At 41.8% G+C, this 14,906-nt stretch overlaps 1 protein-coding gene across 2 annotated transcripts in view; it reads left to right on the top strand.

The window, feature by feature from the left end:
- The window catches only part of tenm1 (teneurin transmembrane protein 1), a 202,659-nt gene that overhangs the window by 77,709 nt on the left and 110,044 nt on the right, over window positions 1-14,906 (top strand). For both annotated transcript variants that reach the window (XM_039813272.1, XM_039813273.1), the window contains one exon: window positions 10,858-11,031. In XM_039813272.1, coding sequence (XP_039669206.1) covers window positions 10,858-11,031 — 174 coding nt within the window. The remainder of the gene's footprint in view (window positions 1-10,857; window positions 11,032-14,906) is intronic.

A 14,906-nucleotide genomic window follows, 5' to 3' on the forward strand; every position in this document is an offset into this window, starting at 1 on the left:
CTCAAAGATATTCACTTTACTGTCATAGAGGAGTAAAAATAATAAACAATATTCACATTTAGGAAACTGTAATCAAAGAATTCTTAGTTTTCTTTAATAAAAGATCACTCAAATATTTAATTAATTATCAAAATAGCTGCCGATTAATTTAATAGCTGACGCCTAAAAGATACTATTTACTATTACTTTTACTACCGTTTATGAGATTAATTGAATCATCTTTGCAGCTCTGGACAAAAGTGCTTAAAACAGCTTTTACTACTGTTGATGCTTGGAGCAGCCATGTTGGATTGTGATGTTGCGGTTGGTGAGGTTCTCCTGACTTTCGGAAATCCGACTTCAGGGGGTGTTCCAACATGACATTTCCAACTGGGAACTCAAAAATGTTGGCTTCACAGTTCAGCTGGAATGCACCATAACTTCTGTCACCTCGGCCACAAATTCCATCCATCTCTATCCAAGCAGCGCTCGGAAGTTACATTGGTCAGCAATAAGTTTAAAAGAGAGACTGAATAAGTAATAGATATAAAAAAGAAGTAACGTTAATCACCGTAACATTCTCATTAGCCTCCATGCTGCTATCTACTGTCTACTAACACTATGTAGTAAGATTAGCATGTCTTTTGGAGAAGTGTGTGTGTGTGTGTGTGTGTGTGTGTGTGTGTGTGTGTGTGTGTGTGTGTGTGTGTGTGTGTGTGTGTGTGTGTGTGTGTGTGTGTGTGTGTGTGTGTGTGTTTGTTTGTGTGTGCGTGCGCGTGCGTGCGTGCGTGTGTGGCATACACACACAAACCTGCACTCTCCACCACCATCGTCTCCTGATCACGTCCGAAGGTCCTTATCCCTCCTCCGCTTCATTGTGTGTGTGTGTGTTTGTTTTAGTGTACTGTGTGTTTGTGTTTAGGGTACTGTGTGTGTGTGTATATATGTACTATATACTTAGGGCTCATTATTTAGTTTTCTAGAAAATCTGACAGTTTATTGGTGTTTATTTTGATTGTTACACCAGATGTGATTTTGTAAAATACTTGTTTAGAATAACTCTGGTAACCAGCAACACATTTGTGTTTCTTCTTCATTTTTCTTCACTTTCTATTTCAGTTCATTGTTCAGTGTTCTTGCAGCAAGTAAACAACTTTATTTTGGGTGCATGAGAACAGAAAAAGTTAAGGGTAAAATTGTGTGTGTGTGTGTGTGTGTGTGTGTGTGTGTGTGTGTGTGTGCTCACCCCCAGCGTCTTTCAGCCAGATGCTTCATGCCTCATTGGGGTCTGTATTGATTGGTCCAGTTTCTCTTTGTTTTCGGTCCTCTATTTTGGTCGTCTGATGCAGCTCTAAGAAACCTGCTGGCCTTTGCTAAAACTGCCCTAACAGCTACAGGAGCCTTTGGTAAAATTGCTTTAAATGGCTAGACAGACTCTGGTCAGAAAGCTCTGAATGTCGAGAGAGCCCTTTGGTAAAATGTCTCCAGAAGGTCAGAGAGGCTGCAATAAAAAAGCCTCAATAGCTTCAATAGTTCACCAGGCAAGTACACGCTCACACACATGCACACACGGATGTTCACGGCAAGTCACACTCACACTTTTTTCTTCTTTCTCGTTCTCTCACACACACAAAAATCCAGTCACACACCCACACACGAACACACAGGGATTGAGCTGTGTGTGTGACTGAGCTGCAGTTGTGAGTCGCTATTTGTCTGCAGTGTTTTAGCTCTCAGTGGTGGTTGGTGGTGACTGCCGGAGGGGAATCTAACATGGCGCCCATCCCCTGCACATTTAACACTATTCTGTCTGTTGTGACATGACTCAGCTTTTAGAAAAGGGCCAGATCACTAAGACAGCGTGTGGGAGACAGACAGGGAGAGTGCGGGACTCTGACGGAAAGGGAGAGGGGGCGTGATTAGAAATGAAAGAAGAACCGAGAAATGTGTGAAGCAGAAAGCTCAGATCTGTTGGACTTGGTGTACCGTCGCTACCGTGACTAACAAGATGACGGCGACAGCAAGTTTCACTGGCAAATAAACACCAGGATATACAGCAAATTTCATCATTCAAGATGGGAGAAGTGTGTCACCTCCTCCGCTCTTCCTTTATCCCTCTTTTTCACCATTTTATCCCTTTATACAAACAGGACTTCCCATTCCAGATTAGCAAGGTCACTCTGATTGATGAGTCCTGAGGGTTGGACAAGACATTGCCGAGTGAGGCTCTGCCGCTGCTCTGCCACTTGCACACAAGCAAATGTCAGCAGACACACACTCATGCACACAAACAATACACACTTAAACAGTCATGACAGTGGTATTAGTAGCTTTCAAGGGGTTGGTGGAGGGGAGTAAGAAATACACTTTAGCACCTCTTGTCTGTCAGAGTGGAGCGAGGGCCGACAGGCGAAAAGGCAGGAGGACAGGCAGACCCCCAGGCTCTCAGTCTCTACTCTAACGTTGACTTAGACACACATTTGTTTTATTTGCTCTGAAGTCCTTCTCCTTCACTCCTCCTTCACACTTGTTTTCCCCATTTGTCTCTCCCCTTCTTTCCTACTCCCCTCTCTCCATCTCCCTGTGTCTTTTATCTCCCTCTGCCCTTCTTTCCCTCTCTGCTTTTCTTTCTCCCATCCCTCAGAAGTTGTGGCTTAGCCAGAGGCTGACACAGCCATGCAGAACTTGGATGAGAAATTGCCTTTACTGTACATGCTAAACTACACACTAAATCGAATGACTGATGCTCTTGAAAGTGTTTGCTGCCGGGCAAAGCCAGCTGTAGTCTTTGGTTGTCAGATGGAATATAGTCGGCGGTTTGCCATGTGTATGAGCGAAAAAGAACTCGGCAATCAAGCATGGGTGTGTTTCCGCTTCTGCGTGAGTATTGATAAATCATTTTTAACTGACTGCAGTGCTACCTTAGCTGTAATGGTTATCAATAAGACAGTATATTCACAGTCAATCCCACCCATTGTGTCCTGCAGCCCAACCCAGCAGTGTTATAAACCCCAGATAACTGCACGAAGTGTGTAACACAGGCATTAAACAGGAATACACACGCAAGCAAGCACGCACGCACGCACGCACGCACGCACGCACGCACGCACGCGCACGACTCACGCACTCACACTTGTTTCTCTATCTCCTACTCTTTCTCCCACCACGAGTGTGAAATGTAATCATCACTGGAGCCCACCATCATTTCTATCTAATCTGGAGACACACACATGCCTGACAACAACAATAGCAGCAAATGCAGAAGCAACTGCAAGCTAACATTATCTCTTTCTTCCACTAGCCCAGTTTGCTTTTAAAACCTGCCTGTCTGGAAATAATGGTGAAGATAATTTAGTGGTTCAGGGTTACCATTTATTACAATCACAATAAAGGTCTATACGTCATTGCATTCCAGCTGTTTGTGTACAAGAGCCGTACGGAGAGGTTGTTATCTCAGCAGCCTTGCTCACTCTATCCACAAATTTCCAACAGCTTGGATTCTTCTGTTCTCTTGTTTTTCTCCACAGTAGTTTAAGTAAGCCTGAAAAAGCCACATCAAGCACCTCATTCTACTACTACTTTAACTGCCTCAGTTTCTCCCTCGTCCCTGCGCCGTTCCCCTCAGCCTGCCACATCTTCCGCGCACATCTCGGCGGGGTAGCAGACAGCGAGGGTACAGTACAGAAACCCCTTTACAGCTGTGCAGTCCTATTACCTCTGGCAGTCATCTCACTGTCACACTGATCAATGATTCATGTGTGCGAGAACCTCAGCCTGTTAGCTCGCTGCACTGCTGCTCGCTGTCGCCACTGTGCTGCTGTCGCTGCTGTTATAATGACTGGACTCACTCAGAGTCCCTCTCTAACATGTGATGGTTATGTGCGTTTTTGCTAGAGCGCAGGAGAGAAAGATGGACACTTAGAGAGAGATGGATAGACAGACAGGGGAAAAAGAGAGTGAGAGTGAGGGTTCATGCTGAGCACATGCTGCTCGCATAACTGACTGCATGCTGTGTCATAGTGTGTGTCTGTGTGAGTGTGCCCCCACAAAGGATAAAAAATTTGTCAAATCCTATAAGGAAAAGAGTTAAGAAGTGAGTGGACCTGCTGATTCCGGAGCTGGTTTTTACTGCTGTACAGGGGCCCGTTTCAGAAAGCAGGTTTAGTGAAAACTCTGTGTTAGTTAACCCTGGGATGAGGGGAACTCTGGGTTTTCTGTTTCAGAAAGAGAGGCACCTTCACCTCAGAGTCAGTTACTATGGTAACTGAGTAACCTAACCTAGTCGGGAGCAGGCTTTCTTCTCTCAGTCTCCTCCCTCTGACACAGCGCTCTCTCATTTCCTCATTCATTCATTCAGTCTGTATCAGGCGCATTTTAGACCAGTTTGTTATCGGCATGATATTGGCATTATTAACCATGTTAGGCAGACTATAAAACTTTTTTTTTCTAAAAACGTGGCATTTCCTTTTGTCGATGATCCCGTTGATGAAGAAGCTGAATTACTTCTGCTTTACTTCGCAGGGTGTTATATGTCGGGAGATGATATTGAAACACCGACATTTTAATTTCCAGATAACTTCCTATTTGAGCGTATTGTTTTTCTTCCCAGTCTATCAGTTATGTACCCTACATAACCTTATCCGTCTTCATATCACTAACGTCACCCATCTTATGCTCTTATGTCCCAGCAGATTATTTGTGTCGCGTTACGTTTTTTTGCAAACAGCAGTTTTCTTTACAACATCAGTGATGCGGAGCATTTTAGTAAAGCCGCTGTATAGCAAAACGCCGTCAGAAGAGTATGACTCGATCTGAAACGTGTTTTAAACGTTGTTGTAGTGTTCCCTGGACACAAACCAGTAAGAGCCATTAAAAAGGAGTTCCACAGTATTGCAGGTGAATGATATAAACCCTTTGAAATAAAAGATTATGAATTATAATTCTGTTAATGATGGTGCTACAGCCTCATGGGATTAGTAGGCCTAGGACTTTTTCGTCCGCAGTATTGCACTTAAATGAAATAGATTATAGGTTCAATACCATTTCACCAGTAATATTAGGCTATACTTATGATTAAATATGATATTAATACACTATATTGGAACTAACGCATTCACTCTAGCAGCAATTTTCTCCCACGCAAATTCTCTCTTTTGCAGCAGCCGCTGTGTTGTTTTTTTAACTCGCTGTATGTGCGCATGAGTATTGAGTAATATATACCAGTTTGTATGTGGTTGTTACCATGGTGAATCGTAGTATCATGGCTCCATTCATGCTGCCTTTTTATCGTGGTGGTGAACCTACTCTGAGTTGATTGAACCAACTTATATCAGCTGTTCTGGAACCGAAAACTCAGAGTTTCCCATCTCAGGGTAAATCAACTCAGAGTTCAGGGTTAGACTCAGAGGGCCTGATTTACTAACACTAGCGCAGTTTGCGCTGCATCTGTTTATGTGAGTTCGGTAATAGCGCACGCTATGCTTCCACATTTTGCGTAGTATTTATCAACCCTGACACCCATCAGGCAATCAGCGTCTTTCTCCGCCCACTAGACCGTAGATTGCGCTGTAGCGAAGCGGTACTGGTGCTATGATACGGCTGAGTGCAGACTGTGATATTCCCACTGCTGATGCTAGGACTGTTTGAAATGATCCTGATGCCAATATCTGTAATGTAGCGAGGAGTTTAACAGCTGCTGGAATGGGATGTGAACGCTGAGTGGGAGATTCAATTTCATCTTTGAGTTCTTCCAGTAACTCTAATATTGCATGGCTGCTTGATCTGTAACGCTAAATGATGTTGTGTTCACTGACAAAGTGTGATTCTTGTGTTAAAAATATGTTCAGCCTCGCCTATGTCTTCGTCTTGCTCAAATTACTGTTGCCATTTCACCAGCGCATAAAGGTTCACGAGGAAACTGGATCGCGGCTGGTTTAGAACCTGCTTTAAAGAGGCGGAGAATTTCCCCCCGCAGAATAGAGGCGCCCTTACTGACAGTCTTTGTAAATACCACGGGATATATAATTAGGGGCACTTTGTGCTTATCCTCCCACCTTTTTGGGTGGAACTCCCACTTTCCCCACGACCCTCCCACGAACGCATATTGAAAGCGCAACTTGTCTCTTCTCGCGCATGTGGCAGACAATCTGCCATTTTACCCAAGTGCGCCCTGTTTGTAAATAGCCCGCATCGGTTACGTCCGTCTTTGCGACCAATCAGCGCCTGGAAACAGGCGCAAACGGCTTGATAAATCTAGCCCTGAGTTTGTTAAACCTCCTGAAACGGGCCCCTGGACTGCGTTCTTTTAATGATGTTCTAAATGTTCCGAAACCATAACGCGTTTCCATTCACGTATCTTTCGTGTTCAAAATGTTTTTATTTGGTATTCCAGCAGAAGATCATTTGCAACTACACTTTTTTTGCAAACAAATAAAACTGACAACTTAACAAAAATACATAAAAAACTTCATACATACACACATCTCCAACCCCACCCAAAATCTTGTCTTTTAGAGCATACCTAATTCTTTCTAAATGTAATGTACCAGTCAACTCTTCCGACTCATTCCGACTACACCTCGGTTAAAAAAAAAAAAAAAAAACTCTTTAACCTGCACTTTTGTTTCTTTGTAGCTTAGCTTATTTAAAGCTAATGTACTTGCACTTACTACTTGTTGTCTAGAGTTTGGACCTTCTCAGTTGAATGCACTTAATTGTAAGTCGCTTTGGATAAAAGCGTCAGCTAAATGACATGACATGTAATGTAACTCTGTCAGCCACAGTTTAAGAGTTGGAACTTCCTTTTTCTTCCAAAACAATAGAATAAGTTTTTTAGCAGAAATTAAACCATATGAAACAAAATGTTGTCGCACAAGTGCAAGTTTCAAAAACTCCTCAGAAACTCAGAAACTAAGCCCAATGTATCTGAAAGAACCTGGAAAATCTTATTCCAGAAACTTTGTAATTTTGGACACATAACATAGCAATGAGGCAGGCTGGCATCTATGATTTGACATTTGTCACATAAAGGAGACACTTCTGGAAAAATGTTGTTCAGTTGGCACTTAGAATAATGAAGCCTATGAAGCACTTTAAAATGAATAAGACAATGTCTTGCATTAATGGAACACCTGTGAACAAGTTCAAGACTGCTTTCCCACATTTCACTAGGAATTTTTACCGCAAGTTCCTCTTCCCAGTCAGATTTAATTTTCTCCATCGAAGGACTTTTCACCTGTTCTAAAGCCTTGTACAGAGAGGAGATGCTATTACCATCTCTATGACGATTTTCCAAGAATGCATCCAGATACATAGGTGTGGCATCTATATAATTAGGAATGTAAGATTTTACAAAGTCTCTAATTTGAAGGTACCTAAAGAAATTATTTGAAGGAAAATTATATTTCTTACACAGCTGTTGAAAGGAAGCAAATTTTCCATTCACATATAAATCCCCTATATTCGTAACCCTAAATTTTTCCAAATATCAAATGCATTGTCTAACATTGAAGGGCGAAAGGAGGGGTAATAGCAGAAAGCAAAAACGACATCTGGATGAATTTAAAATGTGCCTTTAACTGTTTCCAGATTCGAATAGAATTATGAATAACAGGGTTGTAATTATAAAGTGAACTAGTTATACCTGTGGGTGATAGAAGAATTGCGTTAATAGAATATGGGAGGCATTCCTCCTGTTCCAGCCTCGACCAGCTCTCCCCGCCTATCATAGTAGAATCTATCCATGAAGTCAGAACCTTCAGGTTTGCTGCCCAATAGTCATTCATGTATATTTATGTGCATTTTGAAGTATTAGAAAAGCTGTATGCAAATGGCAAAATTTGATACAACTTAAATTTGCTAAAACTGCAATTGACATGATTCACGATATTGAAGATCTTTTTTGTATCATTCTCATTTTCACTGAAAAAATTAAAAATAAATTAAAATGATAATAGTGTGTAGGATACGATTTGTAGGCCAGGACGTCTCTGCAGCACAAATTCAGTTGGTTTAACACATATTTTGTCTTTAACAAATATTGTGTTTATACATGCGACTCACTCGTATGTATTCTGAATGATTCTGAATGTCAGATTCTACGCTTACGAGAATACTTTGATTAGTTGGTGGAAGAAATTACACATGAATGAGCACATATTTGTGAAAGAACAAAGGGGGTTTGGCTAAGAATCAACTCAAAAAATTACACAATGGCGCTTTAAAAGTACAAGAGCATACACACAAACCTGCACTCTCCACCGCCATCCTCTCCTCATCACGTCCGCAGGTCCTTATCCCTCCTCCGCTTCACTGTGTGTGTGTGTGTGTGTGTGTGTGTGTGTGTGTGTGTGTGTGTGTGTGTGTGTGTGTGTGTGTGTGTGTGTGTGTGTGTCCGTGCGCACGCTCTGTGGCCCTAGATGCTAAGTGTTCTTGCAAAAGGTCAACAGCCATAAAACAAGAGTGAGAGAGACGGAGAGAGATGCTGATGAGCAGGAGAAGGAGAAGTATGGTCTGAGGGTCTTTTAAGGAGGGATGGAGTGGTGAGGAGGAGACGATAGGAGAGCCAGTGAGGACTGTCGCTAGGAGAGAGAGTCATTACTGGAGTGGGTAACACTTGGCTAACAGAGGTGGGGGGGGGGGGGCGGGGTGCACCGGAGAATAAAGAGAGAAAGAAAAGCAATCCAGATGAGAGGAAATGAGGAAAGAATGGATCATGAGAGACTGAATGGTGAAAATGCTAAATGTATGAGTTTGGGAATAACTTGTCATCACTCCCCTTACAGACTCATTTATGAAACTGTGATAGGTTGTTCCACTCCACTGTGTAATATATTGCAATACAAACAGTGGTGATGCATACAGTACAAACCTACATTTGTAGGTGCAACACTATATTTCATGTTTAATTCTAATAAAATGAGTTGATAATGGGCTTTCTGCCGGATTGTCTCTAAATCCATCATTGTTGAATAAAATGAGATTCAGACTGTCATCAACATGTCTTTCTGTGCGTTTCTCTCCACCTGCTTGTTTTTTCTCCCACCTGTCTGCTAAAAAACTACAGTACTTGCAGTACCAGACAAGCAGAAGGGATTTTGCTGGAGACTAAAGCCATGAAATTGAATGTACAAGGCAGATCACTTGGGTTACTGTTTTTTCATACTCCCCCCCCCCCTTTTTAATGAGTCATCACAACTAATTTCACAGCGATGTGTTAATGAGAGAATCCCCACACTCTATCTTTCTTAAATGAAAATAAGAAAACTACAGTGACGGAAAAAATAGATTTTATAAAGAGTGACTTGTACCCACACTGATGTGGAGAATCTGTGCGTGTCCATGTCTGGTCTCGTCACAGGCTGACAGTTCAATTAGTCTGAACTAAATGATGCATGACGTCTCCCTCGTGGCCCTAGTAATCGTCCCTGTTCTGCTTAGAAGAGCCCATATTGTGCATGAATAGATAGCTAAACCAACAGTGGCTAAGGCTAGTCAGAAGTTGAAATGTATGATTTGCTGATCCCCATAGATGCCAGAGTGGAGCATGGGACCATATTGGCTTCAACTCTCAGAGCTCATCATAGATTAGCTTTGCACAGAAAATAGTTACTTTTTTCTGTGCTTCTGAAACTTAAAGTGACTGCAAATGGCTTTGAACTATCTGGAGTTTTAATTAGGTATTCCTCATCAGCTAGGGATCAAGTGTGGGCGAGCGTGTAGGCGTGAATGTGCACGCGTGCATACATGAAACTACCAGGTACATTTATGCACTTGCTATGATTGTGTTGGTCATGCCGTATAATTGCGGATTTGTTTTTCTAAGCAGCCATTTTGTGCGAGCGTTGTCGGGTGTGTGTCAAGTGTTTTTCTTCTGGGTGTCGGCAATCAGCAGACAGAAGACAGACAGTGAAGATGTTTGAAGTCGTTAGAAGTTCCTTACCTTGATCTGCATTCAGCAGCCATCCTCTGACTGCCACCAGCGCAAAGTAACTTTTTGATTTGAGTCTTTGCTTTTGTTTGATGTTCTGAATGTGTCAAAGGAGAAAAAAACCTGCGATGATTTATTTATTTTGCTTTGTTCTTCTCATCAGGAAAGGGGCATTACCTTTTTAGATTCCTTTAAAGGAACAAACTAAAACAGTGTTGGAGTCAATCTCACATGAAGGGAACCTGATGATTGGTCAGAGGATGGTGAATGTTTTACTGAACATTTTATTGACAGCCTTGCAAGATGCTAATTAATTTCATTAATGGCCAGGTGTTAGTTTTTTTTTTTATTTAACAGCATGCTGGATTGTTGTCCTAGTAAACAGTTTTATGAGTGGGAGGGGGAATCCAGTATCCTCCTATCCTCCCATAGCCTTTGTTATTTAAAAGGCCCATATGGATTGTGAATCGGCAGCAGCTTTCAAAGCATCATTAGTCATGCATAAAAGACTGTGTTAGTGCTTTAATACCAGCCCTGGGCTCATTCTCTGAAGATCTGCCTTAATTGCCCCCCCACCCCCCCGCCACGTTCTGCGTTCATGTACACATGTGTACGTGCATATAGTGGACGTGTTTGTGTGTGTGTGTGTGTGTGTGTGTCTGTGTGTGTTCTTTGTGTATTTGCTAATTGTCCACTGCTTTGCCGGGCACTAATAAGCACATAAACTGAGTGAGAACTCTAAGATAGGTATTGAAGAAGATTCAGACACACCTCTCGGAATGCCTTGACTAATGATCTTTTCTATCTGCTTCTGCTCTCCCTGTGTGTGTGTGTGTGTGTGTGTGTGTGTGTGTGTGTGTGTGTGTGTGTGTGTGTGTGTGTGTGTGTGTGTGTGTGTGTGTGTGTGTGTGTGTGTGTGTGTGTGTGTGTGTGTGTGTGTGTGTGTGTAGCGGTCCACCTGTTAGGTCTGACCTGGCATCTGCGGCACGGCGAGAGCCAGCTGTATGAGAACGGCCTGAGCTCGGCGGACCATCAACAGGATGACCGCAGCAAAACCAGACCTACCAGCTCCATCCACCTGCTGGACACACTCAACCCTGAAAACACACACGCTGGTGACAGAGGTAAGCTGACACACATACAGCATACACTGTAATAACAGATGTTCTACACTCAACTATTGACAGGATTTGGCCGTCAGTAACAAGAAAGCAGTACAGTAATACAGCAATCTGCAGTTTCGTGATTATTAAATGTATTGAATGAACATTGGCTTAAAGCATTTCACACATTTGTATTTGTGACATTTTAAAAGCAAGTGTGCAGTTAAACCAGTGGGGTGTTTTATAAAGCAAGATTAACAGTTAAACCAGTCTAATTTCAGTAAATCATGTTTATTTCCAGGAAATTCTGTTTGATAACGGGGGTTTAAATAAGTCTGACCTACAGTAAGTTACCAGGGAAAGTGGTAACTTTCCCATCAGGCTTTTTGATGCTTGCGTTTTCTTCAAATTGATCACATTTTTACATGAGATGCCTTTACTGCTTAATTAAAGTCTGAGGTCATATCTTGTTCAGTCTTAAAGGGCAACTCTCCTGATTTTTCACATCAAAGTATGTTTACGTTTCTTGGGCATCACTACTGCATATGTGTAAAAAGTTGTATAGAATCTTTTATGGCTGCACAGTCTGATAAATCGCCTCAAGTGATGTTGTTGCTGAAGACTACAAGTTTGAAATAAAAAATAGTTTGGGCGTAGAGTTAGATAGAAGTGAGCCTACCAGACCTCTGTAGCCTGCTCCTCATCTCTGCTTGAGGCTAGCAGCTCGAGGCTACATTAGCCACTAATAGCATAACACAGTCGGATCTCTGATGGAATTGTTGCCAGTTGAGTAGCATTGTGGGTAATGTAAGAGCCAGGTTTTGACAAGGAGAAGAATGTGTAGAATCATAAAAACGATATCACTGGTCCTGCTGTATTAAGTTTGATCCTTTTTTAAAAACTGTCCACTGACAATGCTCCTGGAGTGCATTGTTGGTACTCCTTTAAGCATATACAAACAAATAAGTTTGACGCCAATCTGTAGCCTCTTTGCAGCTGCAGCCAACATTTTCACCATTTCTTTTCTTTTTTAAATGTCTTCTGAATAAAATTAAAGAAACAGACACCCAGATATCAGTCTATTAAAAATACAACAAGGCAAGACTTGTTAAACATTATTTCCATCTTATGGAGGCTGTTATGTGACTTATAGCACAATCCAACTGATCATTTTGAATGCTAAATGCTTGTTTTCTTTCTATAAAATAATTTCCTTATTTGATATGTCAAACGTATTTAATTGTATGTTGCGTATTATGTTTTTGCACACAATTGCCAGCACTTTTTATACAAAGAAAGCCTACATTATTAACGTCTGGCTTGAACTATTGTTTGCAAGCAAAGCACGGTAAGAGCTTGATTTAACAATGGATTTTTAGCAGTATTGGGTTCATGTCTAGTTGTGTCTGAGCTCACTGCTGGTTCACAACATGCTGCCAAATGCTCTTTTGTTATGCTTTGTTTTTGCTGTAATATGTTAATCTCCATATTATATACCTAATATGTGTTGCTTTGTGGCTGTGAACGATGGCTGTGATTTTCTTCACTGTGAATGGATGTGATCAGTGCTTGTTGTCAAAGGTCTGCGTTCCAAAGTCATTACGTCATTGTAAACCAGACAGTCGGCTCACACTAGCTACAAGTGTCCTTAATGAAACAGGCTTTTGACATTATGCTCTGCTTTTCTGAGTACCTTTTATTAAACATCTGTGTGACAAGACAACACACACACACACACACACACACACACACCACACACACACACACACACACACACAAAGAAAGGTTGGTTCAGTTGTAGATACAGGCCACATGCTATTTTAATTTCTATACTTGTCTTTGAATATGAATCTCATTGAACTTGTGTTTTTCTCTCTGCACACTTAATTCAAAAGAAATCATCCAAGGACTCTCAAACATACAGGATTTAACAGAAGCACAATTATTGGAATAGAACGGTAGACTAGAATTTCCTCTTAAAATGTAAATAAGAGCATTTAAACATTATGATTGGAACATGTTGAGACTGACTATATATCTATTGGCATGAATTCCAATCAGTTTCTATTGCATTAGGACTCTGGCTTGCATACATAACACACTCAGCACAATGAATGTTCCAATAAGATAGAGAGACATGAGTCCAGAGATCAGCCTCGAACTGATTACTCATTTATTAGAAAGGCTAGGTAATTGGTTAATCATGTTCCCTCTTAGCCAGTATGTGACTGGAATAGCCTTTCTTCACTCTGTCGTCTCTCAACTAGCCAGCGGAATTACTAACACCAATTTAACCCCATGACATGGGACATTAATTGTGAGTGTTCCAGGTCATGAAGTCAGGCAGGACACAGCAACCTTCACAGACTGACTCTGATGGATATTACATTGGATGCTGTTGGAGCCCATGTTCAGCACTAATAGAGACTGTGCGAGGCAAACTGCAACCCGCTGCAATTTAGGCAACCTGGGACATCCCTAAAGCAACTATTCTTGATGAATCCTCACATTCTGAGGATTAACACTCTCATCAGTAGCTAAATCCTCCGATAGAGCGCGCAGGGGTCATGGAATTCACTTCCGAGTGTTGCGTCACAACAATCTATTGTTTCAACTCCTATTGCTTTATGTGCTTGATGGAAGCTGGGAAATCAAAATGGGCAAAGCTAAGCTGTTAGTGCAGGGGGCTCAGATTAATAAAATTGGCACGGTGGAGGTGGTCCCCCGGCAGAGGAGGGCCAGAGAGATTAGAGATTAGGCTGTAATCCAGTGTGGCAGATTATCACGCTCATCCTGCTTTACCCATCACCTCTCACACCAAGAGACCACACAATCCCCTAGATTACACAGCGAAGGATGGTGAGAGGAGGCTGCGGGGAATGGAAATGATAAAAAAAAACAGGACACGGTAGGATGAGGAAAGAGTGAGTTTGAGTGATGGGAGGAGAGAAGAATGATTGATGGATACCAATCTACATAAAAGATGTTTTAGGTATCTATCATAAAAGTGGCACATCATTTTCATGAAACAACTTATTAGCCATTTTCATGACTTTTGCCTACAACACAAAGAAACCAAGCAGTAAAAATTGTCTTTTTTAAAATTCTGGAATTAATTATTTTATTCTTGATGCGCTACTATAAACACAAGTACCAACATAGCAGCGGGAGCATAAAGATGTCTGAGGAGACTGATCGGAGGATAGTTATCAGTTTCTGCTTGTTTTGATATAAGCTGATGACACAGTAGGGAGAGATGAAACGAGCTCAACGGAATGATTGGAAGGTGTTAATCTGCTTGTATTTCTGTTCCTGTATTTTTAGTGTTGTTGTTGTTTTATGTCAACTTCAATGCCATTACGATAGGCTCTCTGTTTGTTTTGTTGGCTCTTCGCCGAAATCCGGATCCCGTGCAGCAGAATTGTAGCCTACCTTACGAGGCAACTTGCAGCGCGGCACTAGATACTAATTGACACGTTGTGTCATCTGCGTATGGCTAGTGTCTTGTCAAGCCGTGCGTGCTGTGTTTTATGTTCTTCGTGCTATCTCTACTGCAGTTCCAGAGATCACCAGGAGCCCTTCTTAGTCTTCCACACATAAAAGCCTCGCTTAATTAGTGCTACATTAATTGCCACTCACCCCATGATAATCAACCTCAGGCTGATGTGCATGTGTGAAGGCACATGCACCAACACTTCCATCTTTCTCTTCCCTTCCCTTTACTCTATTTCTATATCTGACATGCATGCATACGAGCATACGGACATGCCCACACACACAGCAAAATCCCTCTGGTGCAGATGAAAGCAGAAGTGCCCGGAGAAGAAATTTTCTGTCAGTGGAATCCTTGCCTTAATGAAGTACATTGAAGTTTGAGAATAATATTTCTGTCAATG

Source organism: Perca fluviatilis, chromosome 10 (genome assembly GCF_010015445.1).
Source record: "Perca fluviatilis chromosome 10, GENO_Pfluv_1.0, whole genome shotgun sequence".
Classification (NCBI taxonomy): Eukaryota; Metazoa; Chordata; class Actinopteri; order Perciformes; family Percidae; genus Perca; species Perca fluviatilis.